Source organism: Phyllobates terribilis, unplaced genomic scaffold (genome assembly GCF_046119375.1).
Source record: "Phyllobates terribilis strain yellow unplaced genomic scaffold, ASM4611937v1 Scaffold_7__3_contigs__length_470593459, whole genome shotgun sequence".
NCBI classification, from domain to species: Eukaryota; Metazoa; Chordata; class Amphibia; order Anura; family Dendrobatidae; genus Phyllobates; species Phyllobates terribilis.
Genome location: NW_027362767.1, coordinates 175,277,907 through 175,305,877, shown reverse-complemented (window position 1 = coordinate 175,305,877; position 27,971 = coordinate 175,277,907). Strand labels below are relative to the sequence as shown.

The following is a 27,971-nucleotide window of genomic DNA, read 5'->3' as shown; positions in this document are numbered from 1 at the left end:
CTCGAAAGAAAAAAATATTTTTGTAATTGCTCATAAATGTATTACTTTTATTTATAGGATCAAAAAGATAATTTTCTTCTGCTTAGTATACAGGCTATACACCATGTATTTCTATGGAGATGTATGAGCTGCTTCTGGAGCCATTGATTGCATTGTAGAGTCAACAAGTTAACTAGATCCTCCTATGTTCAAGGGGACGGTTCTGCGGGTTTTCTGCAGACACAGCTCCGCTCTTGTACATGGCTTGTGTTTGTCATTGCGGCTCAGCCTTACTCCAGTCAGTGGGATTAGCTGATAACAGGCGCTGCCTATGGACTATGAATGGCGTTCAGGTCAGGAGACCCCCAGCCAGTCAATGTCGGACTCGTAAAGCCGGAATTATGATTATTAATAAATGTAAATAGCTTTTCACGTTTCTCCTATGAGCAGATTGCTGCACTTGTCATCGCCTTTGTCTATAAGTAACATATTAACGGCTGATGGTGCCCTAAATAAGTAATAGTGCAGCGTGCATTATTTATCACCTTCCGTCGAGGCTCCCTACATCGCACTTCTCCTTCGCTCTACATCTGTCCCATCTAAATACAAGGCGACGTATCTCCTGCTGCTGCTGGTGACATGTGCCGATGTCGTGTCATTCACCTGCATGAGTAACATAGTTTTTAAGGTTGAAAGAAGACTAAGTCCATCTAGTTCAACCCATAGCCTAACATGTTGATCCAGAAGAAGGCAAAAAACCCATGAGTACTGTTGAGCATTCCAATACTGAGTTCCGATACTTTTAAAATATCAAATACCGGAATCGGAAGTTCCCATAATGCCTGCGCTCCTCAGTGTCTCTGAAGGATGACAAGCTGGATGGCAGCGCTCAGCTTACTGTACTTGTCATTTAGTGTAAGGCTGTGTGCCCACGTAGCATTTTTCAAGCGTTTTTGATGCGGAATTTCCGCAGCGGAAATGCTTGTAAAACGCTTGGTAACCCGCACCCCATGGTCCCCAATGGGATTCCGCAAGTTCTATGCACATGCTGCGGATTTTTCCGCAGCGTTTATGCTGCGTTCAAAAATCCGCAGCATGTCATTTAATTTTGCGTTTCCGCAAGCGGAATTGCCTTTGTCCAATGCATAAAAAACGCAAGGCAATTCCGCATGTGGAAAACGCGTGATAAACGCGCGATAAACGCGTGCGGAATTCCGCATGCGTTTTTCCGGGAAAGGACTTGCATTTATGAAGCAGAAATTTTCTGCTTCATAAATGCAACGTGGGCACATAGCCTTAAGGATTTATTAAAAAAAATAATAGTGTTTTCATGCACCGTCTCTTTAAAAAAGCCGGCCGGCAATTCAGCATCTGTACCCGACAATTTATAACAGAAAGAATAGAGCATCACACATAGATTAGATAGATAGAAACATGTCAGTCACATATATATGAAGTACAGTGACAGTGTTGGTTACTGTACTTGTCATTTAGTGTTAAAATAAAGAATTTATTAAAAAATTGGCGTGGGGATCCCCGTAATTTTAGGCTCTAGCGGAGGTTAAGCAGACGGCTGGGGCAGATGTTTGAAGCCTGGGAAGGGGGTAATACCCACGGAGCTTCCCAGAAAAGAAGCCACATGTTTAGTGAGGTGTTGTGTGGAATGACATAAAAGGAATAGGATCCAGGCTGAGGATCTGGAAGGATGGATGGATGCATGGCATATGGAGTGTTGGAGATCCGTTAGCGACTGGACTGGATAAACATGCTACAGTTGTGGGATCTGTCGTTTGGATATAAACTTTCTTCAAGGATTGTTTGTACTGGACACCTGTGCTTCCATCATTTTACCCGTCGTGAATATTAAAACCCACAATCTCAGATCTTTACACTATGAATTTGTTTTTCTTTACCTGGTGTAAATGCCACTGTTCTCCTGAATCCAGCGAATCTGGGTGTTTTCTTGAGAACTACACCCAGCTGGATAAATGAGGAGGCCATATCTTAGAAATGGAGAGGCGGTGAAACAAAAGAGAATGCCGGATTCAGGAGAACGGCGGCATTTAGGTAAAAAAATGATATATTTATATGAAGTGTATATTTAGGACTTTTCAGAAATTCATTATTAGACACCACTATACTCAGCTGACCTGCTACGTGCTGTACGCATGTGCTGGAGACAATACTAGTGATTGATTCTGCGGGTTTTTATACAGATTAGAGCTGAAATGGGAAGAATTAGGAGAAGTGTGTTTCTGTGTAACAGGGGTAGATCAGCGGAGAGATGTCCCCACTTCTGGAGTGGATGGTGCACGCAGGAAAACCTCGGTGAGTAATGTACTTAAGTCGTTAAATGACATCGGGAGAATCACTTTAGAAGCAGAGAGACAAGCCGGGGATGTAAGTGCTCCATTTTACGGAGGAAATTCTCCGAGAGAAAGTGAGATTATTACCCAGCGTGAGACAGGCTGCCGTTCTCAAGCAAAGAGACTCCCCCACCGAGTGGAGAAGATAGTGACTGCTCCGCCAGAAAGAGACGGAGACATTCTCAGATCGGTCTCATCAAGCACAGAAGGGTTAGTCTATGGGAAAAAAACAAACAAAACACTATTGGAATAGCATGGCTGAAATGACTTCAACATCTCTGCTTGCTGTCACTAAATGAAAATGATTCCAGCCTATGTATAGGGTTTACTCATATAGTCAGTGCAAAGGTGAATATGATTATATCCAGGCAGAAGTCTGGGATTCAGAATAATTTATCTTACCTGATACATTATAACAATCTATCAGCATAGGAGAAAGATTTGTGCTGCTGATATATTAACTCAAAGCGCGTTAGCAAAACTGAATGCAAATCCTCAGCTATCTTAGGGTATGCATTTTTTTTTATCAATCACTGAATATAAACATTAATGGTTGCATTCACTGACATATTTATATTTTCATTTATCGGAGACTTTTAAGCTTCACCCAACCCTGACCATTCTGGCTACATCCATCTACAGTGCACTAGTATTCAGGACTGGCATCTGCATTTTCTTCTGCCATCCAGCATCTATTGGTGCAGGTGTCTGCACAATTGAGAATAGGATTAGGGTGCGCACGCACAATGATGCTCTCTGTAGAGCTGCATCTCTTCTGGAAAAAAGAGAAGTCCAAAGGGACTTAGAAGAGTTGGAAGGTTTTCTAGGAAACCTCATGCGCAATGATGCACTCAGTACAGATGCATCTCTCCATGTAAAAAGTTGGATAATTTACTGGATGCCGCAAATGTCTCCTGGAACCAGCATTTTTTTTTCTGTTACTGGATACAAGCATGCATTTACTGACAAGTCTCAACATTGACATTTCCATATATGGGACAATTTTAATCGCAACCCAACCCTGACCATTATGCTACATCCTTCTATAGTGCACTAGTATTCTGGAATAACATGCACAATTGCTATGTCTTCTGCCATGGAGCATCTATGCATGCAGGGGTCTTCATGATTGAGAATAGGATATGCAAAGATGAGCTCCATACTGCTGCATCTTGTCATGCGTCTGGGTTCAAACCGTTGAGCCGGTGCTTTATGGTCGGCTTCTCTGTCCGCCGAACCACAACTGATTCTCCTTTTCTTTGGGTGTTTAGTTTTTATTATCCTTGCTTCAGTCTTTTTAGGGTAACAGGTATTTTCATTTTCTCATTTGTCTGCCCTATCACCTTTCGGGTGCGGCTTTATATACTTTCCCCTCTGCTGGTGATAGTCTCATTTGGATGTCCAGCCATACTGCTGTAGTTTTAGCCAGTCAGTGAAAGACCAGCTAGGGTTTATCTCTTTGCTGTTTTTTCTTTACCCTGCACCTATCTTCTGTTTCTTTTTAGGAAGCAGGTGGCATATTCTCTAACAGTACATACTTAATCCTTTATTTTGTATTTCGTGATTTGTTTTACTCACTCTGGGATCTTTTCCTTTTTCAGCACACTTTCCCTTCTGTAGGTAATTTGCACTCTGCTCTGCCCTCCGGTTCTTTAGGAGGAACGTGAAGCGCAATGGCCTTTCAGACAGCATAGGTCCAAGTTGCCATCATCTAGTCTGTGGTTAGTGCCATCTCTGCTCACACAGGAACCACTGAGGACTGTGGGGTCAGGATCTCTCGTCTGTACAGGAACCAGCAGGGTCAGTTGCAGTTTTTTAGTGTATTTAGTTGCTACAATGTCATAACACATCTCTCCTAGATAAAGGGAAGACCTCCAGGACTTAGAGTTGGAAAATTTCCTGGATACCAAAAATACCTTCTGGAATCAGTATTTTTTTCAGTTACTGAATATAAACATGACTGGTTGCATTCAATAAAATGCCTTAACATTTATATTTCCATATTTGGGACACTTTTAATTACCACCCAACCCTGACCACTATGGCTACATCTTCCTACAGTGCATTAGTATTCAGGACTAGCATGCATATTTCCAATGTCTTCTGCTAAGGAGGATCTATTGGCGCCTCAATAGCAGTGTGTAATAGTGCAGGTGTCTCCATAAAAAGAGAATATTATTAGGACGTGCTTGAGCAATGATGCACTCAGTACAGACGCATGTCTTCTGAAAAATAGGGAAGATCTCTGAGACTCCAGGAAACCTTCTTGAACCAGAAATTTTCCACAGTGTTTTATAGTGCTTAATGAGATTTAATTCCTCAAATCACGTATAAGATTTTTTTTTAAGTCTACGTAGATACTGTAGTAAAATAATTCCTTCCCACGCGATTCTGTGGTTATTCTTAGAATCCCTAATGATGATGTTCATCCTCCTCCTCAGCCCACTCCAGGCACCAGGACCCCACCTGTGACAAAATAATACATCAGAGTTTAAGAGTCAACTATTGGGCTGTGTGACTTGGAGGGATCTCTACAAAAACCCTGAATCATAATATTAACTTTATAGCACTGTTACTGGATCACTCTATGTAAAGAGCTGTTCTGTGTTCACTGTATGTTGGTATTATCTGATCACTGTATGGCGGTATTTACGTGTGCTCAGGCAATCTACAGTATATTCGGGGTTTGCGATGGTGACTGCACCTGTATATACAAACCGTACGATAATTATCACAGTGTTTGGTCAATGTATGACGCCATTAGTTGGACACCATAGGACGTTAATAATTATTTTGCATCACTAGAGGGTACTGTACAGGGCATCATCTGACATGATAGAGAAGGAAGGAATAAGAAAAATACTGGCATCTTGACGTCCAGAGAAGAACACTGAGCAGGAAGGATAGCGAGGGGGAAAAGACCGCTACCCTCCTGACAGATGGGAAATGAAAGACTGACAGCTGCCGGATGTGCACAAGACGGGGGGAGGCATGATAAAAAGAGGACGGTGAGGAAGAAACCGCGACATGACGAACGGCCGGGAAAGAACATCGCAGAGTATTGGAGGCATTATTCCGCCAGACACCTTGTGAATGATCGCAAGCAATTCCCAACAGTAAGCAAAGAACAGCAATTCCTCCAAACAGCGGCATTACACCGATACAGAGCTGTTAGTTTAATAAAAGCATTTACCCAATCAAAAGCGAAGCGCTTCACCACTGCGAGACAGGAATAAAAAGGGAAAGAGCAGCCGAAAAAGCCATTATAGCACCCGCATTAACAGCGGCAGAGTGTACGCCGGCAAAATGGGACTCTTATATGGCTCTCCACAAAAGCACTATACCGCCATCCCATGATTGATCTCTGGCTCTACGTCCTGCAAATGCCATTGCTATGCTATACAGATGTAGAAGAGCTGGAGGTGTTTGCATTGGTGGATTGCAGGGCATAGTTGCCAACAGTCTTCAGATTTCAGGGACTATTCTGATTTTTCAGAAAGTGGGGGTGTTTGTAAAGCCTCCTAAGGCCACGGCTCCACTATCAGTATTTGGTCAGTATTGATCCTCAGGAGTGGGAGCCAAAACCAGGAGTGGGTGATAAATGCAGAATTGGTGACTTGTTTCTATTAGACCTCACCTGGTTTTGGCTCCCATTCCGGAGAAAAAATACTAACCGAATACTGACAGTGGGGCTGTGGCCTAAGGCCACGTTCACACGTTCAGTATTTGGTCAGTATTTTACATCAGCATTTATAAGCTAAAATCAGGAGTGGAATAATCAGAGGGAAAGTATAATAGAAACACGTCACCACTTCTCCATTTTCACCCACTCCTGGATTTGGCTTACAAATACTGATGTAAAGTACTGACCAAATACTGAACATATTAGGCCACGTGAATGTGGCCTAATAGTGAGCATTTCCGTCCAGTGTGGGCTGCTTCAAAGTTAGTTATATAACTGAGTTATTCCCAAAAGAAAACAAAGATGGGGAATAACTTGCTGATCGCTGGGGGTCTGACCACTGTCTCCCCCTGAAGTCTAGGCTCTGTAAATGGGGCTCCAGCACCCAGTCCAGAAAGCTCAGCCTCTGCTCCATTTACTATCAATGACTGCTGGAGAAAGCCGGGTACAAAGCTTTGCTATTTCCATCAGCTCTATAGACCCTGAATGGAGCGACAGCTGAGCATTCACACACAAATGGGAAGTCCAACACAAGTTCTTGTCCAGTATCCCTAGGTTTGGTGTCAATAGAACCCTATTGTCATGGGTTTCCCGTGACAGAGAGGAGCCAGAAGACCGCAGCGTCTGCTTCCTCCTACTCCTGCACTGATTAGGAACATTTCTCCTTTATATTAAAGAGTGCAAGGGTTAATCTGCTTAGTTGTGAGCTCCTGGAAGCTTAGCGGCATTAAGACTTTCATCAGTTCACTGTTAGCCACTCCCCTCTCCTATATATTCTGGACTCTGGCTAGCAGGCATTGCCAGAGCTAGTTGATGATGCATGGTTCTAGGACAGTGTTTCTCAACTCCAGTCCTCAGGACCCCACAACAGATCATGTTTTCAGGATCTCCTTAGTATTGCACAGGTGAGAGAACTTCAATCACCTGTGCAATACTAAGGAAATCCTGAAAACATGGCCTGTTGGGGGGTCATGAGGACTGGAGTTGAGAAACACTGTTCTAGGAGCTTGGTGGAGAGTTGTTTGAGAAGGCGCTTGGTGGATTTATCTGAGACTGTTGCTTGGTTTTGGTTGTGTGCAAATCCTCTCCTTCTCCTACTTTGGTTTTTCCCACATCCTCCACTCCCTGGTGTTTTTCTTCTATTGGTATGATTTGGTATTTTCCTTTTATCCCTTGTGGTAAGAAGGCTCACTCCGGCTGCTTTCAGAAGTAGACTCAGGAAATGGTTTCCTCTGCAGGTTTATTGTAATGGCATACAGCACTGCAGACTCAGCAAAATAAACACGGCCTTTCTAGCATACCAGAAAAACAAAAGATAAATGATAGCACAGTCCATATGTGTGTAGGGTTCGCCCGCACAAGGTATAGCACACCCTTCAGCTCCTCCTGAGCTGAAGCTTTCCAGTCTGGAGACCTTGCCTTTCCAGACACACTACCACAGAAAAAAAAATTGTGACTGAGCATTTAACCTTGCTCAGCCACACCCTGAGGTGGAGGTAGGGTGAATGACTTCCCATCCATCTCTGTCATTCACACAACACCACTCCCTTTTTAGTACATAACCCCCCAACATATAACATGCCGGAGGAAAGTTGTTGGTTCAGTTCGCTAAGGCTAACAGCTGTGGCGAAACATACCTCCCCTCTGTTAGAACCCTCCTGTTTGTTTTTTCCATCTTGTGTTTTGCGGTCACGTGACCATCTGCCTTTATATACCAGCTCCGCCCTTTTGGCTGTGCTGGACTTCAGTGTTTGACTGTTTCTCTAGCCTGGTGCTTCAGTGCCTTTCTCTGTCAGTTCTTGGTCCTTCTGGGACCTCTAGTACCTTTTTTTTCAGTTTGTCTTTTTGTGTTCTGCAACTACTTCTCTGTTTAGGAGGTGTCCCATTTTTGTCCCAGTCTTTAGTACTTTTAGAGACCCCTCCCGTTATGCTATAGGTCTTCGTTCAGACTAGCTGAAGACTAAGGCGGGTCTGTTCACTAGGAACAGGCAGCCCGCTACATCGTAGGGATTCAGCTTAGTCTTACTGTAGGGACAGCTTTCCCCTATCTTTCCTTAGTTCAAGTTGCAGATCATAACACCATCACATATAACACCAGTGACTCTGTCACACCCTGTTTGTATTACCTTGTTAGTCCGGTTGGTGTATTGCCAAACACTACTACTCCCCTCTTCTCTGGGTGGGGGGAGGTAACCTACTGAGGGCGAAATTAGGGGCTCAGCAAGGTACGTGACCCCGGCGTCTTCACAATTAGACGTAATCCAGGGAACAGGGATACTTAGGATGCCCCTAGCATTGGTCTCGGGATACACAACAAGAGTCATGACACCTATACAATATATGGCCCTCTTGATCGTATGCGTTCCAGAGTAGTAGGACTTTGCGTTTGTGTGCCTGGTCCACTATTGGTGGCATGCCTGGTCCCCTCTGGGTGGCGTTCTTGGTCCATTATGGGTGGTGTGCCAGGTCCACTCTGGTTGGAGTACCCCTTCCACCATTGGGGAGGAATGTAGTAGCATAATAAAAGTACCAGAGAGTGAGTCCTGCCATTTTACCAGATTAGGGGAACACTTTTTTGGGGTTTTGGAGAACTAGTGAGCATGAGCAACAAATGCGCATCCACAGAGGTCACTCGATTGATGATTAAAGCGATGTTAACACTTGTGCGCTTCCACTCCCATAGAAGTTGAAGTGAAGGGAGAGGTGGCAAAGCATACACACTCCCATTCGATACAGAAAGCAGGTACACTAGGTAAGGTGAATCCTCTAAGCCCAAGGTATGGTTGGGCATACGGGCCACGAGCGTCGGTGCAGCATGTGGGTGTTGCACAAGACAAAACAGATAGCAGAGTTACTGGAGGCAAACTAAATTTCTTAAAGGGGTCCTGGAAGCTGCAGGCAGACATGTAGACGCAGACTGAAAGTCTTAACGGTGTCCTGGAGACTGCATATGGGTAGCAGACAAAACTCCAGAGTAACAAAGTCTAAATACCAAGTATGTCGCAGGTGGCATCCTGAAAACCGCCGGACATGCCACAGAAGCCCTAGAAGACCGGGAACAGGTAGCAGACAGATCTCTGGAGTAACTAAAAAGTCTGAATACCTTGAACGCCGCAGGCAAATAGGTGAAGTCCTGAAGACCAATGACAGGTAGCAAGGTTACTGGAAGCCACAGACAAACAGGTGAAGTTCTGATGACCACAGGCAGGTAGCAGTGTTAATGGAAACTGCAGACAAACAGGTGAAATCCTCCACTGACAGGTAGCAGGGTTATTGGAAGCCGAGAACAAACAGGTGAGGACCTCCACTGACAGGACGCAAGGTTACTGGAAACTGAAGTCAAGTAATTCGTGGACGGGAAACCAAAGACAGCCAGGAGATGTCCTGATTGTGGACTGGAACTGTGCACAGACAACTAAAAGAGTTACTAACAAGTCTTCATATAATACCAAGACACAGGTGTGAGTCTTGGGAGGCCTATAAGACCTAGGAAATAGAACACATGGCAGCACACCAGTCTACTTGTAAAGTCCAACGTGGAGCACAAGTAAACTAACGGCCCGGGCAGGTAACACCACTCCATTCACCCAGGACTTCAGTGGGGTTCCGTTGATTGGATATGGATAGATGATAAATGTTCTTTGTGGAATAACCCCTTTTCAGAGAAGATACTTTTTCCTACATTTTGGTAGTGGCCATAAGATAAGTTGCGTGTTTACTGTTCATGGTTGGTGATCGGTCAACTTTAAGACAAATGTGTCGTCAGCTTGTACATAGGATATTTACTATTAGCGTTGCATTATTTAAAGGTGCTTTCCTCCCCCGCGATTCTACGCTTCAGCGGAAATAATTGCGATATGCGAAGCGAACAACCACTCTACACCCCGGCTCAATCAGGAAGGATTATAGAATGAGTGATCGGAGAAGGTGAATATTATTTCCCTGGCTGAGAAGGTCAATGAAGCCTTCACACTCGGATATTTCTAGGATTCCAGGAAAATGTATATAAAGGACTACTCCAATCACAGCATAAATCCATCTCCCATCGTGAGTTACAGTCTTTATTAGTGCGGAGCTCCCTCTGGCAGCAAACTAGGCGGCAAATAATCCTAAATTATGCTCCAAAGCTATTGCTGATATCCCATCTATTTACTGGTTATAAATGTATGACTGTTGGGACCATCGTGGATCCCAAAAACATGTGAAGCCCATGGAAATTGAATGATAGTCCGCCTATGTGATCATAGCTTCATGTGTCTTTGAGAGCGGTGGACTCACCTGCACACTACAGATCCCATAGACCTATAGAAGTGAATAGTGCGGTGGTCACGCATTGTCTACTGCTGCTCCCATAGTCTCGTAAACATGATTAGCATGGTGGTCACCAGATATGGGTGGATATCTGGTCCATCCCTCTTACCTCCTGACATTCTCAGCTCTTCTTTTGATTAGCGCAACATCAACATCACACCATGCCAATCGACAAAAGACCTTTTAAGGGTATGAATAAGAACCATTGTTGTTTCATGATGGTTTTCTAAGGTATTTTCATTCAATGTGAAGTTTGAATATTTTTTTTTATTTGGGATTTCTGGTCCTTCTCTTTTTTCGATTGCACTCCACCCAGTAACCAGCTGGGAACTATTATTCGTGCATCCCTCTGTGAATTTGTGGATCCATGAGCTGCACCAGACCTTGGGGGAACTAATAAGTATTTATTTTTCTTTTTGTAATTACACCATGACCCACATGACATTGAGCCAGACTGGCTAAACAAAAGAAGAGCCAGAATGGGGCGAAGTAAGAGGATATCCTCAAGGCTTCTGTCCAGCAATTACAGATTACTGACGTAGCTGATGGCTGCAGTCCTGCAAATGAATTCTCCCATTCCTAGTGGTCACGCATGCGCTCTACCACTCCATAGGCTCATTAGCATTATGGTTAAGCATACGCACTATTACTCCCACAGATTTGTAGACTTGATTAGCAGGAGATAATGCATGCGCACTACTGCACCGATAGACTCATAGAAGGGATTAGTACGATGGCTATGCATGTGTTCTACCTCTCTCATAGGCCCCCTAGAAATGATGACTATGTGGTCATGCCCATGCAACACAGACCCCTAGAAGTGATTATCATGGTGGTTGCGAATGTGCATTATTGCTCTAATAGACCCTTAGAAGTGATTATCATGGTGGTCGCACATGCTCACTACTGCTGCCATACACTGATAGATGGGATTAGCCTGGTGGACACAAATATACACCACCGCTCATATAGCATGGTGGTTACTCATGCACATTACTGCTCCCATAGCCATGACTAGCATGTGGTTACGCATGTGCACTAAAGCTTTCAAGACTCCTACATTAGATTAGCATGTGCACTACCAGGCCTATAGACTCGTAATAATGATCAGCATGGTCATCACACATGTGCACTATTTCCCTATTTACTCTGGATTTTGGGACCCTGTTCTCATGATCGTGGTGGTCCATTCAGTCAGACCTCATTCAATTCTTCATCTGAATGGAGCTGTAGTGCACATGTATGACCACCACTCATGACCATGCAGGGATCATGCATCTGCACTCCGGCTCCCGTAGACGTGAGTAGCATATTGGTCATGCATGCGCATTACTGTTCTTATAGACAATGAAGTGAACAGTGCGGTGGCCATACATGCACACTATTGCTCAATCTACCCAAGTCTTTGGCACTTTGATCTTATGATCTGAGTGACTGGACCCCCACCAACTCCTCTGTGCGAATAGGAGTAGTGGGAATCCCAAGTGTAACTAGTCCTCAATATCCTCTTCCCCACTTCGTGAATTGGGTTCGTCCACCTATTGAGGTAGCGGAGTCGCCTCAGCTCTTTGTGAAGCTTTTATGATTATGTCCCCATTTGTGGTTTTGGGATTTCCTCTTCCTCGATGTGCTGAGCTTTCCACAACTGGGATTAGAGGAAACAACATCCAGCTTTATGCTCCATTGTGACGGATCTCTGAGCTCTTCTGAATGATGTTTTTGCACTATTGTGCAGCACGTTCTGTCTGATCTTTCTCTACACAAGTCCAGGTGGTGAGCTCTCTGGACAGGACAGGTCAATTACATCCTATAAGCATGTGATTATATGATAGCATTATAAGGGCTTGTGTGCAGGGACGTAACTAGAGCCTTATGAACCCCAGTATCTCAAACCGCTTGCTCAAAAGTACATGAAGCAAAGGTGCATGAGGTCTATCAGCATGGAGCACGGACAGGTGATGCTGGTGCAGCAGGGAGATCAAGCAGCAACAACGGAGACTGAAGAAACACTGATGGCAACAGGAGTAGCAAAAGAACCACTGGGTACAATGGCCACTAGTATACAAGACTTGTAGTCCACAAGGGAGCTGTATGGGCTCCGCAGCAAGGAATAAGTTTAGCGGTTCTGATTTACACAGAAGGTTCTGACGCGCCCCCTGGGCCTGTGCTGTGCAGGGGAATACCCGGAGCCGGATAGCTGGGATGCTGGGGGTTGTAGTCTCCGTGTGGCGGTGACCCGGTCCGTGCCCAGGGTGGTCAAACCAGTGGCAGTCTATTTGTATTGTAATAAGTGTCCGACTACGCCACCCGTGGATTGCGGTCAGTGGGGACCGCCGCTGCGCTGCAGACCGCTGAGGCTGATGTTGTTTGCGCAGCTGAGTATGGGATGACTCCCCACGGGAGAAGTATTGCCTCAGGGCAGCTAATGTGGATGATGGTGTGAGGGTCCCAGTGCTAGTGGTGCTGGAGCGGCAAGGAATCACAGAGACGTGTGGTGCAGTTCAGGGTCTTTACTGATGGTACAAGGCAGACCCTCCCGGGAGTACTGGCTAGTATAAGGGGCCTGGTCAGTCTGCGAGCAAGCAGGAGTTCCCCTGGCCAGGTGGAGTTGTAGGCCTCCCCGTTTATCTGCACTCTTCCTGGCTACCTTGCTATCAGCGGTTACAAGTAGCCCACGTCCCTGAGTATACCGTGTGGTGCTCACCCGTATGGCTGGTGACTTGGGGCCTTCTGTTAGCCTCCGCTCCTGGATGGCGGCGCTGGTCCCTTCTCTGTGACTGAGCCTCCGGGCTTCTATGGCCAGAGGACCTGGAATCCCCTGCCGGCTGGTTTCTGCTGCTGGGTGTATATCAGTCCCCACAGCCTCGGACTCCTGTGTCCGGCTTTAGTATCTTCGTCCAGGGCGAACTCTGCTCAGCTCCAGCCCCTGGACTTCTGCTACTGCTCCTACAGAGCTCCTGTTCTTGCTTTCCCTGTGTCTGGAACTGAACTCCAGGATCTGACTGCTCTAATCCCGCCCCAGACCCAGTTTATAAGGGCAGATTCCTCCCCTCCCAGGTCTGGGCGGACCGTGTTGCATGTTTAGGGATCCTGACCAGAGAAACCTCCCACTTGCTCTCAGACATAATATCTCTATTACTGTGGCAACCAGACCCCTGGGGTGTCACATTCCCCCCTAGTAAATTTTAGTACTCCGGGACTAAACACATTTTTTAAAGAAACATAAATACAGGGTATAACAATAATACAATAACATATTCACAAGAAGCTTTAGTCTGTAGAGGTCACGGCGTTTCCGTGACCGGGTGTCCATATCACCCAAGGTGAAGTTTATGAAACAAAGGGGGTGTCCATGTCACCCAACAAGGCGAAGTCTTGGCACAGAATAGGGGACCTGTCCAAAGCAAACCCCTTGCGTTGTCCTTGGGCGTGGCTGCAAGGGTAGACTAACTACTTTGGGCCGCAAGTAGGCCACGCCAGACAGGTTTTCTCTTCCGCGGCCGTCTTCGCAAGAGGCACCAAGGTGCAACTATCTACAAAACTGTTCCGGTTATCCAGTGTCCATAACCTGTTAGTCCAAATAAATCTGCAGGGTAACTGAGAAACATAATTAGTAACAGGCAACAAACATAAACTATAAACATTTTTCAATAAACAGTCAACTTTACAGTGCATTGGTTTAGATTCTCCAGCGAGTGGGCATCTGACCTCTAGTGACTCTAGTGGACCTACGGAGCTCACTAACTGGTTCTGCACTACAGGGTGTAGGAGGTGTTATGGGCAAGCTGGGCAGCTTTCTGCGCACTCTTTGGCTCACTAGGGGCACAGCAGGCTCACTACTAGCAGAGGGTTGATCCTCCTGTACTGCTGGTGTGGACTCTTCTGCCTCTTGGGCCGGCTGCTCTTCCAGCTCTACCGGTTCCTCTGTAGGCACTTGCGGGGCTGGCTGGAGAAAGGTGAGGACGGGTACCACGACAGCGCCGTTTACTTGTGTCCAAGACCGGGGGAAGTCTCCGAGTACGGTACTGATCATTTCTTCCCTTTCCTCTGCGGGTTGAGGGTTTTCTTGATCTTCTTCAGGGCTTTGCAGCTGCTCGGGACACTTCTTCAGGTGGTCTCTGGAGACAATGGCTGTGGTTTCTCCTCCATCCTTACTGATTACGCAGATTTTTGGGTTCTCATGGCTTGATGGCAGTACGGTGTACGGGTCCTTCTCCCACTGGTCGTCCAACTTGTGGAGCCGCCTCTTCCTCTTCAAGACCTGCTCTCCAGGTACCAGGGGAACAGCGGGAGCATACTGGTTATAAGCCTTCTCTTGCCTTTCTCTAGCTTGAGACAGACTTCGCTCGACGCTCTCCTGTACTTTCCGATACTGCTGCTGCCGTTCTGTATCCCAGTCTGCCTCTGGCGAGGTGTCCTCAGGCGTCAGGACTCCCATATCCAGGTCAACAGGCAGCTTACCAGGTCTTGCTCTCATTAGGTAAGCCGGGGTACAGTTGGTGGAACCTACAGGGATGTGGTTATACAGGTCCACCAGATCGGGCAGTTTCTCAGGCCACAGACTGCGTTCTTCCAGGGGCAATGTTTTTAGCAGATCTATCACCACCTGGTTCATCTTCTCGCAGAGTCCATTGGTTTGAGGGTGATAGGGCGTTGTTCTTATCTTCTTGCAGCCATACAGGTTGCAGAACTCCTGGAAGACCTCCGCTTCGAAGGCTGGTCCTTGGTCTGTCAACACTTGGTCCGGGTACCCGTGTGGACGGCAGAAGTGCTGCTGGAAGGCTCTAGCTGCTGTTTGAGCCATTAAGTCCTTGACCGGGACCACCACCAGGAACCGGGAGTAATGATCTACGATTGTGAGGCCAGTTTGATGCTTGGAGTAATGATCTGCTTGGAGCCAGTTTCACATGGTCCAGGGCTACCAGTTCCAGTGGCTGTCTGGTGATGATGGGCTGCAAGGGAGTCTTCTGGCTAGCACGGTCCTTTCTTCTCAGGTGGCACGAGCCACAGTCTCTGCACCACCTCTCGATGGCTCCTCTCATGCCTACCCAGTAGAACCGTTCACGCAACAAGAACTCCAGCTTCTTCCATCCGAAATGCCCCGCTCCGTTGTGGTATGCCTCCAGAATCATAGCCGCGTCTCGTCTTGGGACCACTACCTGCCAGGTCAACTCATGTGTTCGAGAGTTAACCATTCTCCGGCACAGCTTCTCCCTGTAGAGGAACAGCTTACTTTTCTCCTTCCACAGTTGCTTGGTCTCCTCCGGAGCGTCTGGGTCAAGACTGGCATCGGCCTGGGTCAGCATTTCCTTCACCAAACGGACTGCGGGATCACTGTCTTGCGTCTCCGCCCAGTTGTAGTGGGGCAAGGGATTGAACGTCACGGAGCGCCTGTCCTTCACACGGTGGGAATACAGGGTAATCCCATGACGGTGGAACGCAGGGAGCTCAACTTCTTCCAGATCTTCTGGATCTTCCCCTACGTCCGGTAAGTTCGGCATTCTAGACAGGGCATCCGCGTTGGCATTTGAGCGTCCTGCCCGGTATTTGATGGTGAATTCAAAGTTGGACAGGCGGGCCATCCATCTCTGTTCCAGGGCACCTAGCCTTGCAGTGTCCAGGTGTGTCAACGGGTTGTTATCCGTGTACACCGTGAATTTGGAGGAGGCAAGGTAATGCTTGAAACGTTCGGTCACTGCCCACACTACTGCCAGGAACTCCAGCTTGAATGAGCTATAATTCTCAGGGTTCCTCTCCGTGGGCCGTAGCTTTCGGCTGGCGTAAGCGATTACCCGTTCTTTCCCTTGCTGGATCTGGGACAGTACGGCTCCTAGCCCGATGTTGCTTGCGTCTGTGTGGAGGATAAAGGGCTGGCTGTAGTCTGGATATGCCAGGATTTCATCCCCCGTGAGGGCCATCTTCAGCTGGCAGAAGGACTCCTCTTCCAGCTTTTCCCACCTGAAGGGTGGCTTCTGGTTTTTGGCTTTCCGAGATTGACCTATCAGGAGGTCCTGCATAGGGGCTGCCATTTTGGTGAAACCGGGAATGAATCTTCGGTAGTAGCCTACCAACCCGAGGAACTGCCGCACTTCCTTTATGCTGGAGGGTCTTGGCCAGTCCTTAATCACGGTGATCTTATCAGGGTCGGGAGCCACTCCGTCAGCACTCACCACGTGTCCCAGGTATTGCACCTTTGGTTTCAGGAGGTGACACTTGGAGGGTTTCACCTTTAGGCCGTAGTTTGCCAGAGCTTCGAACACTTCTGCCAGGTGTTTCAGGTGGTCCTCGTAGGTCTTGGAATAGACGATGACATCGTCCAGGTATAATAGGACCGTCTCGAAGTTCCGGTGTCCCAGACAGCATTCCATCAACCGTTGGAAGGTTCCTGGTGCGTTGCAGAGCCCGAACGGCATACAGTTAAATTCACTGAGACCCATCGGGGTGGGAATGCGGTCTTCTCCCGGTCCGCCTCTGCTACAGGAACCTGCCAGTACCCGCTAGTGAGATCCAAAGTAGAGAAGAAGTTAGCAGATTTTAATGCAGCTAAGGACTCTTCTATCCTTGGTAACGCGTACGCATCTTTGTGTGTGATACGGTTGACCTTCCTGTAGTCTACACACATTCTCATGGTGTTGTCTTTCTTTTTCACTAAGACTAGTGGAGCTGCCCAGGGGCTACAGCTGTCCCTGATTACCCCAGCCTCCTTCATGTCTCTAAGCATCCCCTTGGCGTGTTGATAGTGTGCAGGGGGTACGGGTCGGTATCTCTCCTTTATGGTAGGATGATCTCCCGTTGGGATGTGATGTTCTACCCCCTTTACTCGCCCGAAGTCTAGCGGGTGTTTATTAATAAACACTCTCTCGTACTCTCGAACCACCCGATAGACTCCCTGTTTCTGGTGTGAGGGAGTGGAGTCAGTACCCAAATGCAGTTGCTGACACCAGTCCTCCATTGGTTTCTTAGAGGCGTTACCTTCCTCTGGTTGAGATGGAGGCAAGGGTTCCACGGCCTGTACAGAATTCTGGTTTATGGTGAACAATTTGGCTAGCGTGGCATACCGGGGCAGGTGTACTTCTCTCTCCCCGATATTTATGATGCGAACGGGCACCCTCCCATGGCGTACATCGACCACCCCCCGTGCTGTCAAAATGGTGGGCCTACTGTCTGAGTAGACGGGTTCTACCATTGTTTGGTAGTCTCTACCTCTTAGACCAATAGCTGCCCGACACCAAATCATCATCTCACTTTTTGGGGGCATGGCAATAGGGAACGGGTCACACATTCTCACGCTACCTATCTCACCACCAGATAGTTCCACCTGTTGCCGCTTCATCAGTGCCCGGATCTCTTTTTGGAGCACACGCTGCTGGCCGGAACTGGCGTTCTTGGCAACCTGCTGTAAAATGAGAATCACCTCTGCAAGACAATTTTCAATCACATTAGTTCCCAAGGTTATTCTAGGGTGACTCTCATGACGGTCTATGTCCACTATTATCAGTCCTTGTGCCGCCAGTTCGACTTTACCGATCTTAATGGTCACCTCTTTGAATCCCACCTGCGGCACGGGCTGACCATTGCTGGCGATGATACTCAGGTCGTCATCTGGGTAGCGGGTTATGTCCGAGTCATTCCAGTACTGCTTGAAGAGCACGTACGGGATGGTGGTGACCTGTGACCCGGTGTCTAGTAGGGCACTCATAGGAATGCCATCCAGTACCACAGGCAAGATTGGACGTCCCCCTACGTATTTATCACGCCAGTTTGATAGGCCTGATGGTCTTATGCCTGGGGGTTGGCCCTCTACCCCAGGTTGTGCCCGTTTAAATGACAGTACCTTGCCACATGTCCGGGTTGATTGCAGCGGCGGCAGATGGGTCGTCCGTCCTCGTTGTATCTGTCGCTGGGTCTTCCTCTGGCCGGTGGGGTCCTCCTCAGTCGGCGCCACGGGACGTCCTCCGGTCCGGATGCCAGCTGGATCTTTCCTGGAGAAGAGACCTGTAAAGACTGCACAGTTCTGGTTAGCGCGGCAACGCTCTTAGTCAGCTCTTGGACCTGATGGTGCAGGTCTGTAGCCGGGTCACTGTTTAAAGCCTGCGCATCAGCTCCCACAGGCCCTGCAGACAAGGGCGCCGTCTCCTGGTGGTAAGTGATAGCAGGGCGCCTGTGGGTCACAGCGCCACCTGGTGCCGGTTCTCGGAGCACCCGGATGGCTCTGTCCTTGAACTGTGCAAAGTCCAGGTCAGGGTCCTGTAAGGCCATTGCCCGCAACTGGGTTCGGTGGGCATTGCACAGTAGACCCTCAATAAATTGTTCAGTCAACAGCTTATCTTCATTTCCCACGCTGTCAGGGTCTGCCTGCTTAATGGCTCTCAGGGCCTCTTGTAGGTTTAGAGCATAGTCTCTTATACTCTCATGTGCCCGCTGTTTACACCCGTAAAATCTGAGCTTTATTTCGGCTGAGGTGCGGGTGTCAAATGTGTCTTTCAGCCGGGCTAATATGTCTCTGACGGTCCTCTTCCTCCCAAGTGGCCAGGACTTTACCTCCCTTTGGGCTGCCCCGATTAATTGGGCCACTAGGATGCTCACTTTTTGCTCTTCTGTGAGAGGGTACACCTGGAAGAGGCTATCCAGTCTTTCTCGAAAGTCATTTAGGGTATGTGACTCCCCTGAGTACTGGGGTAGCCAGGCTGCCCCCGGGATATAGGGCATGGTGAATGGCATGACTGCTGCAGCGGTTGCGCTGGCGGTGGCTGTGGCAGTGGAGCTCCCCTCGGTATCCGGCATCCTCCTCCCCCCTAGTGGACCGTGGCCTACCTTGCGATGCTCTTCTTCCGTAGGCCGCGGCTCCGCAGTCGATCGTCGGGGTTGAGGACCTGGCGTCGCGCTCCGATGACGTCAGCGTCGCTCTTCCTCCCTTCCAGGACCTTGTGCAGCGTCAGAGCGTGGGGCGGAGCTTCGGATCTCGCGCGCTTTCGGCGTCCACGCCCCTCTTCTTCCCGTGTGGCGTCCCGAAGATGGCGTCCGAAGGCGGGAAGCAGCTGCGGATGGCGGGAAGAAGGCAGAAGACGGCGGGAAACGGTCCAAGATGGCGTCTGATGGCGGGAATCGGCTCCGGATGGCGGGAAACTTCACCACAGGTAAGTATAAAAGTCTCTTTTTCAGGCACGCAGTACCCGGTGGTTGCGGCCACGAAATCCTGCCGACTACGCCAAAGTTGACGCGCCCCCTGGGCCTGTGCTGTGCAGGGGAATACCCGGAGCCGGATCGCTGGGATGCTGGGGGTTGTAGTCTCCGTGTGGCGGTGACCCGGTCCGTGCCCAGGGTGGTCAAACCAGTGGCAGTCTATTTGTATTGTAATAAGTGTCCGACTACGCCACCCGTGGATTGCGGTCAGTGGGGACCGCCGCTGCGCTGCAGACCGCTGAGGCTGATGTTGTTTGCGCAGCTGAGCATGGGATGACTCCCCACGGGAGAAGTATTGCCTCAGGGCAGCTAATGTGAGAGATGATGGGAGTGATGGTGTGAGGGTCCCAGTGCTAGTGGTGCTGGAGCGGCAAGGAATCACAGAGACGTGTGGTGCAGTTCAGGGTCTTTACTGATGGTACAAGGCAGACCCTCCCGGGAGTACTGGCTAGTATAAGGGGCCTGGTCAGTCTGCGAGCAAGCAGGAGTTCCCCTGGCCAGGTGGAGTTGTAGGCCTCCCCGTTTATCTGCACTCTTCCTGGCTACCTTGCTGTCAGCGGTTACAAGTAGCCCACGTCCCTGAGTATACCGTGTGGTGCTCACCCGTATGGCAGGTGACTTGGGGCCTTCTGTTAGCCTCCGCTCATGGATGGCGGCGCTGGTCCCTTCTCTGTGACTGAGCCTCCGGGCTTCTATGGCCAGAGGACCTGGAATCCCCTGCCGGCTGGTTTCTGCTGCTGGGTATATATCAGTCCCCACAGCCTCGGACTCCTGTGTCCGGCTTTAGTATCTTCGTCCAGGGCGAACTCTGCTCAGCTCCAGCCCCTGGACTTCTGCTACTGCTCCTACAGAGCTCCTGTTCTTGCTTTCCCTGTGTCTGGAACTGAACTCCAGGCTCTGTCTGCTCTAATCCCGCCCCAGACCCAGTTTATAAGGGCAGATTCCTCCCCTCCCAGGTCTGGGTGGGCCGTGTTGCATGTTTAGGGATCCTGACCAGAGAAACCTCCCACTTGCTCTCAGACATAATATCTCTATTACTGTGGCAACCAGACCCCTGGGGTGTCACAGTTCCATGGCTGGACTGGACCTGTGATGTAGAAGAGCTGAGTTTGCAGAAGGTAAATGCAGAGCCAACACAGCGTTAAGGCAGAAGGGACTTAATGATGTGGCAGAGTTGAGATCGTCACATAATCCAGTGCATAGCTGGCCATGGTATGGCAGAGCTGATTAGGAGATAAACCAGAACTGTGTTTGTCACAGAGTCCAATAGGGCAGAGCTGGCCAGCATTATCGTAGAGTTGGGTTTAACATAAGTCCAATATAGCAGAGGTGGTCAGCTGCGTAGAAGCTCTGTGTTGTATCAGAGTCCAGTATAGTACAGCTTTTCGGTAGTATAATAGGGCTGGATTTGTCACAGAATCCAAGATAGAGCTGGTCAATGGCTTAGTAGAGAAGAGTTTGTCACATAATTACTATTGAGGGGATAGGAGTAGTAGTCTGCGCTGCTGTGCTAGATTCAACCAATTCAGAGGATGTGATGAGGGATTAGATCATGCTGTTTATTCTCAACACATCTCAAAGTTGAACCAACTTCATCAGGAGAACCACAATGTTTTTAGAGCTCGGCATAGTAGAGCTGGGTTTGTCACAGAATTCACTATGGCAGAGCAGGTCTACAGTATAGTAAAGCTGGATTTGTCACAGAAACCCACTATGGCAGAGCTGGCCTACAGTATAGTAGAGCTGGGTTTGTCACAGAATTCACTATGGCAGAGCAGGTCTACAGTATAGTAAAGCTGGATTTGTCACAGAAACCCACTATGGCAGAGCTGACCTACAGTATAGTAGAGCTGGGTTTGTCACAGAAACCCACTATGGCTGAGCTGGTTTACAGTATAGTAAAGCCGGATTTGACACAGAATCCACTATAGCAGAGCTGGTTTACATTATAGTAAAGCCGGATTTGTCACAGAAACCCACTATGGCAGAGCTGGCCTACAGTATAGTAGAGCTGGGTTTGTCACAGAAACCCACTATGGCAGAGCTGGTTTACAGTATAGTAGAACTGGGTTTATGACAGATTCCAGGACAGCAGAGCTGGGCCATGGTATAGCAGTGTTAAGTTTGTTACAGGGTCCAAGAGCAGAGGCAATTGCCTGGATGCCAACTATCTGAATTTTTGCAGGTTTTATTAACTTTTAATAGGCCGTGACATCCCAACCAGCAAGTGAATGGCAGCGAGGAACTGCAAAGCGCTTTTCCTTTAGGCCTGATGTCCTTTTCATTACTATAAGATTTTAATTTAGGCTGTGTAAAGACAATGGCGGCATGATTAGAATCCACGGTGCCCACGACGTCTGCCGCGAGCCTCGCTAATGTGAAAGCACTTGGGGGGGGTTTGAGAGGAAAGCGCTAGATTAAATAAAATCATTCTTATTAATCATATCAGCTATGACTCCGAGGGGGGCACATCATATATTTAGATGTTATATAGAGAGGCCTCGGCGACACAAATCAGTTTTTGCCTCTGAGTGGATTTTCCAGCAGCGGGTGAAGAGTGGACTAAATGTCTGCACAGATGAGCGGATGCTGGTGACCTGTGGCTCCTTGTCTCCGGCACTCACACATGCCTCTATTATCCTCCCTCACTGTCTGACACTTTGCTTTTGTTGCTGGCTTGTCATGGCTCCTGTCAGTAAAAGATGAGGACAATAGAGAGAGGCGCCCGTGTCTGTGAGGGCCCCATGCCGACCCTGGCTGCCAGGAAATAAACCACTGGCCCATCAAGGACTTTCACTGCCAGCCTCTAATTCAAGCTTTTAACCTTTGCTGGGGGGAAGAATACAGCGTGCTGACGTACAGCACCGCAAGCCTCAACAGTATTAGCTCGAAGATCCAGCTGTGGGGTCCGCCGTCTACTGAACACAAGGCCTTCATGAGAAAAATGTGACCTCAGGGATTAGGGCCACAAAAGTGTGGCTTTCCAGCTGCTGTGAAACTACAATTCCCAGTATGCTCTTCCAGCCCTACCCGTGCCTCAAGTATGAGAACAGAGGGGGAAGATAGAGATACAGAGAGAGGTGAAATGAATAGAAAAGAGAGATAATGGATAGATAGACGCACAGATGGATGGATAGATGGATACACAGATCATAGATAGATTTATGGCTGGATGATATAGATGCACAGATTGATACATGAATATGGATAGATACAGAGGATAGATAGATTTACCGAAAGATGGATGCATGATACAGATAAACAGATGGATAGATGAATGGATGATACAGATGGATAGATGAATGGATGCATAGATGGACAGATAGATGATGAGATAGGTGAATGGATAGATGATATAGATACAGAGATGGGATCGATACATAGATGAATAGATACAGGGGCGGACATATCATTCGTTCAACCTGTGCAGCCTCACAGGGGCCAAAGAGGTAAAGGGGCCCATATCACCTCCATAACATGTGAAATGGTGCATTATAATGAGCTACTGGACTGCAAAGGGCCCATATATTGTTATTGCACACAGGTCCTTTTCTGTCTGGTTCTAGCAGTAGATAGATGGATAGATACACATATCATCGATAGATTGATGGATGAATAGATGATACAGATACAGATGATGGATAGATAGATAGCTATACAGAAGGATGAATAGATTATATAGGTACACAGATTGAGAGATAGATGGCTATAAAGCTAGATACATAGTGTAGTAAAGCAACTTGCTCGGCTCTCCCAGAGGCAGACAAAGGACACACGTCTTGGGTTAACTTACTGCTGGTTTATTTAGACGGTATAAGCTCCAGGAGGGTTCCACACAAATAAACAGGCCCTCTCCAGGGTAACTGAAAAACAAAAGATAAAATATTAGCGAGCAGGGTTTCGCCTGCTCTGGGTAGCACAGTGAGGTCTCACCAAACACCAGTCCTGCGGTGTTGCTCTCTGGCTTCACCAAACACAGCCTGGAGACTTCACTCTCCAGACCACACACTACGGAGAAAAAAACAGTGACTGAGCATTTAAACCTGCTCAGACACACCCTGAGGGGAGGTAGTGTGAATGGCTTCCCACCCTCTTTGCCATTCACAAAAAAACACACCCTTTAAGTGAGTTAACCCCCAGCATATAACATGCTGGCAGAAAGTTTGTAGGCTTCAGTTCACACAGGCTAGCAGCTGGACTGACACATACCTCCCCTCGTTTATAACACCAGTGACTCAATAGATATAGATAGGTATATAGATGGGATTCATACATGTATGGTTGGATAGATGATATAGATGCACAGATGGATAACTAGATAGAAAAGATTTTATCATCTACAGTATCTACAAACAAGAGAACACAGCAGCCTCTGTAAGTGCTAGGATGTCTGCAGACAGGGTGGATAAAAATCAATGTTTTTTTTTAAAAAATCAAAAAAATCGGATTTTTTTGATTTAAATCGGATTTTTTTCAATAAACTGCTTTTTGAGGAAAATATTTTACCATCCAAAGGTTCTTCCATCATGAGATAAAGCTGAGTTGTTGAACTCAGTAGAATAAAGGCTGTATATGTGTAACATTCACAATGCCATGCTCTTCCAGAGGTTTCTGTAGGATTAGTGGGCAGTTTCTCGCCTATATTATCACAGACGCTCGCTTTACTTACGCAGTTCTCAAAACTGAATTTGACTCCGCAGAGGTCCCAGCCTCTTCTTCACGGCAAAAATGTTACAACATGAACAGAGTTGAGAAAAAGACCTTAATCCTATTGTTCTACAAACCTATGAATACAGAATCAACCCCTTCAGTGCCAAGTCCAAGAAGTTAGACAATATGTTTCTGATTGTTTGGAGTGGAATAGATCTGCACAACACAAGAAGAATGTGAATCTAAGTGTGAGGAGGAGGAAGGGCAAACAGACAAGAAAATGAAAGTGAAACTTTGAGCACAATACTGCAGCATAGCCACAGACAGACAAGTCTGGATCTGTTTGTGCGTACGATCTGAGGTTTATTACATTCTTTCCTTATAATGGTAGCAGGCCGTAAAAGAGACCCAGTTTGGGAATATTTTAATGAAGCTCCTTTGCCTATCGGTAAGGCAGGCATGCGTGCAAAATGCAAACGATGCAACAAAGAGATGCAAGGCCTGGTGGCGCGAATGAGGCAACATCATGAGAAGTGCGGTGATGAAGATGACCAAAGAAACACTTCTGAACAGGCAGGATCTGTTGGTAAACATTTTTATTGAATCCTATTTCTAAAGACTGAACTGTCATGTGTGAGAAAAATTATATTTCTTATTATTACTGCATGTTACTGTCATTTGGTACAGTTATGAAGAAAAACAAATATTCCTTTTGGGGCAGGGGCAGTGATGTGTTGTGTACAATAAGCAGAAATTGTAGAAACAATAAAATAACAGCATTGACTTTTTTTGTTTAGGGGAATTCATGGATTCTGGAAACTATCCACCTCCAAGATCACCATCATCCTGTTCTACAGTTTCAGAGTTATCCATCCAGGATAGTGCTTCATTAGCAGCAGCATCATCATCAGACACCCACAGCCACATATCACCATCACCCAAAAGGAAGAAAAAAACTTTACCTCCTGGAACCACCATAGATAGGTTTGTGATAAGAACTAGCAGATTAGAAAAAGAGTTGATTGATGAAAAAATTGCCCAGTTTATTTATGCAATGAACTCTTCTTTCCGTCTGACTGAGAACCCACATTTCATTAATATGGTTCAGTCACTGAGACCAGGATACAGTCCACCCAGCAGAGCTGATGTTGCAGGGAAACTGCTGGATCAAGTGTATGACAGAGAAATGGAGCAATGTGCAACAGCTCTGGAGGGTAAAATTGTTAACCTAAGTATTGATGGGTGGAGTAATGTCCACAATGATCCTATTGTATGTGCTTGTATAACAACAGAAGAAGGTAAAGTCTTCCTTGCACAAACAACTGATACGTCAGGAAATGCACACACAGCAGAATACTTACAAGAAGTGGCAGTAAAAGCTATAACAACATGTGAACAAAAATTCAAATGTCTAGTACACAGTTTGGTCACTGACAATGCTGCAAACGTATCCAAGATGAGAAGAAATTTAGAAGAGCAGGGAGGGAATACAAAGCTGCTAATAACATATGGTTGCAGTGCTCATTTGCTGCACCTCTTAGCCAAAGACTTAAGTGTTCCAGAAATAAAGGCTAATGTTGTTGAAATTGCTAAATACTTCCGTAATAATCATTTTGCTGCAGCAGCTCTGAAAAGGATGGGTGGAACCAAGCTAACGCTCCCACAAGATGTTAGATGGAACTCTGTGGTGGACTGTTTTGAGCAGTATATCAAAAACTGGCCTATTCTGATGACACTTTGTGAAGAAAATCGAGATAAAATAGATGGCACTGTCACGGCCAAAATCCTCAACATTGGGCTTAAGAGAAATGTTGAACATATGCTGAGCTTCCTGAAACCCATCTCTCAAGCTTTAAACAAAATACAGAAAAATAGCTGCTTTATTGCGGATGCTGTTGAAATTTGGAAGGAACTGAGTGAACACTTAAAAACAGAACTACACATGGACAGAATTAAATTACCAGCAGTAAACAAACGAATGGGACAAGCACTGACTCCAGCTCATTTTTTGGCAACTATTGTCAATATCCAATATCAGGGTCAAAACCTAAGTGCTGAGGAAGAGGAGTTAGCTATGACATGGGTATCCAGCAATCATCCATCTTTAATGCCAACTATAATAAACTTCAGAGCTAAGGGGGAACCATTCAAGAAATATATGTTTGCTGAAGATATTTTAAGGAAGGTCACACCAGTAAACTGGTGGAAGTCACTTAAGCGCTTGGATTTAGAGACTGTTCAAGTAATGATTTCACTTTTAACAGCAGTAGCTTCTTCTGCAGGCGTTGAAAGAATATTCTCTTCCTTTGGACTCATTCATTCTAAATTGAGAAATCGGTTGGGACCCAATAAAGCAGGAAAGCTTGTTTTTCTTTTCCAGATTATGAATAGGAACAAAGAAGAAGATGATGATGAAGATGACGACGAGTGAGCTACAGAGGACAGCAGGGACAGTAGTATTTAAGTTTTTCATGTGTCGGCTGAGCTGACAGTCTAAGTTTCTTAAAATATATATTTTGTTTAGCCAAATTAGTTAACAAACATGGATGTTTGTTTAAGCAAATAACTTATGCTGTAATGTTGTTATTGTTTCAGTTGAATAAATCTATTTAAATTGTTATTAAGGTCAGGATTATTTTTCTCCTTCCTAAGTACAACAGAACAGTGGTGTCCAAATATGAATGATTAACCCATTAAACTGGGGAGAAAAAAGTAATATAAAAAGTGATTCTAAAAATCTTCATCTACTTGCATGTTAAAGTAAAGTAGCAAGAACTAGTTTAGGTAGAAACTTTGATTTAAATCACTGATTTAAATCAAATCCACCCTGTCTGCAGATATTGAATATATTGCCAAAAATGGAAGCTGGCACATTTAGACAAGCTGCGCTGTGGGAATGAAGATCCTTGGGATTCTAAAACGTTTTTTATTAATACCTAATACCTGGTATTGGAATCCCAATGCTCTTCATTCCCTAAACGTGCCAGTTTCCATTTTTGCCATATACCTCTGTAACAACCTGTCCTCCAGCCACGGGGCGGCAGCGGAGGCTTTCCATGCCTGTACACAACACCTTCAGGTGAGCGCTACCATCACTTATGCCTATCCCTTACCAGACGGTATTGACCTATTTTGTGTGTGCTTCTGTCCTCTCCAGAGCTTCTCAACATTGAATATATGAGATTTGAACTGCATTACTGCAATACAGAATATATATAAAAATGAGGGTACTAGGCGCATAAATAAGCCCATTCACATGTGCCCATCAACCACGGCAAGGTGACCTTTCTCTGATGGGAACCTAAACCTAATATTTATCAAACATGCCTCTCCAGGGCTATAAGCTACAAATATAATGGGCAGAATCAAAAAACGAGGAATAAAGGAGCTAAATGGTAGCTAAATGACCAGCCTCTTGAGAAAGCCAACAATCCTCAGGAGAAACGCGCGTTGAGGCTTCTCTTCCGTAGATCTCTTTTTTCCAGCACCCTCTAGCCCTTCCATTCTAATCCCTGGTAAGGCTTTGGATATTTTATTTGACTATGGGCACATTCTAATGTTGTTGCAGACTGCTGCTTATAAATATATACTATCATTGCCCATAGCCTGCATTTACTTACTCTGTTCACCTTGCTCAGGCTTCCTAATCCCACTGGTTACACTTCTATGCAGTGGGTACGGGTTTGCGGCCCATTGGGGGCTGTGTTTTTCTGACATCGTGCACCTCTGTTCATCTATGCTATGATCCTATTATTTATTATGTGATGCTAAACTTTTTGATTATAATAAAATTATTCACT

General features: G+C 46.6%; 1 protein-coding gene across 3 annotated transcripts in view; it reads left to right on the top strand.

The window, feature by feature from the left end:
* Positions 1-26,669, top strand: part of LOC141153039 (uncharacterized) — a 99,907-nt gene extending 73,238 nt beyond the window's left edge. Inside the window, exons 1-2 of one of the 3 annotated variants that reach the window (XM_073637718.1) lie at positions 20,527-20,639; positions 24,969-26,669. In XM_073637718.1, coding sequence (XP_073493819.1) covers positions 24,977-26,602 — 1,626 coding nt within the window. In that variant the 5' untranslated portion in view covers positions 20,527-20,639; positions 24,969-24,976 and the 3' untranslated portion in view covers positions 26,603-26,669. Of the gene's footprint in view, positions 1-20,526; positions 20,640-24,473; positions 24,758-24,968 lie in introns of those variants that run through there. The other 2 variants (XM_073637716.1, XM_073637717.1) reach the window with 2 other exon arrangements.
* The last annotated feature ends 1,302 nt before the right edge of the window (positions 26,670-27,971 follow it).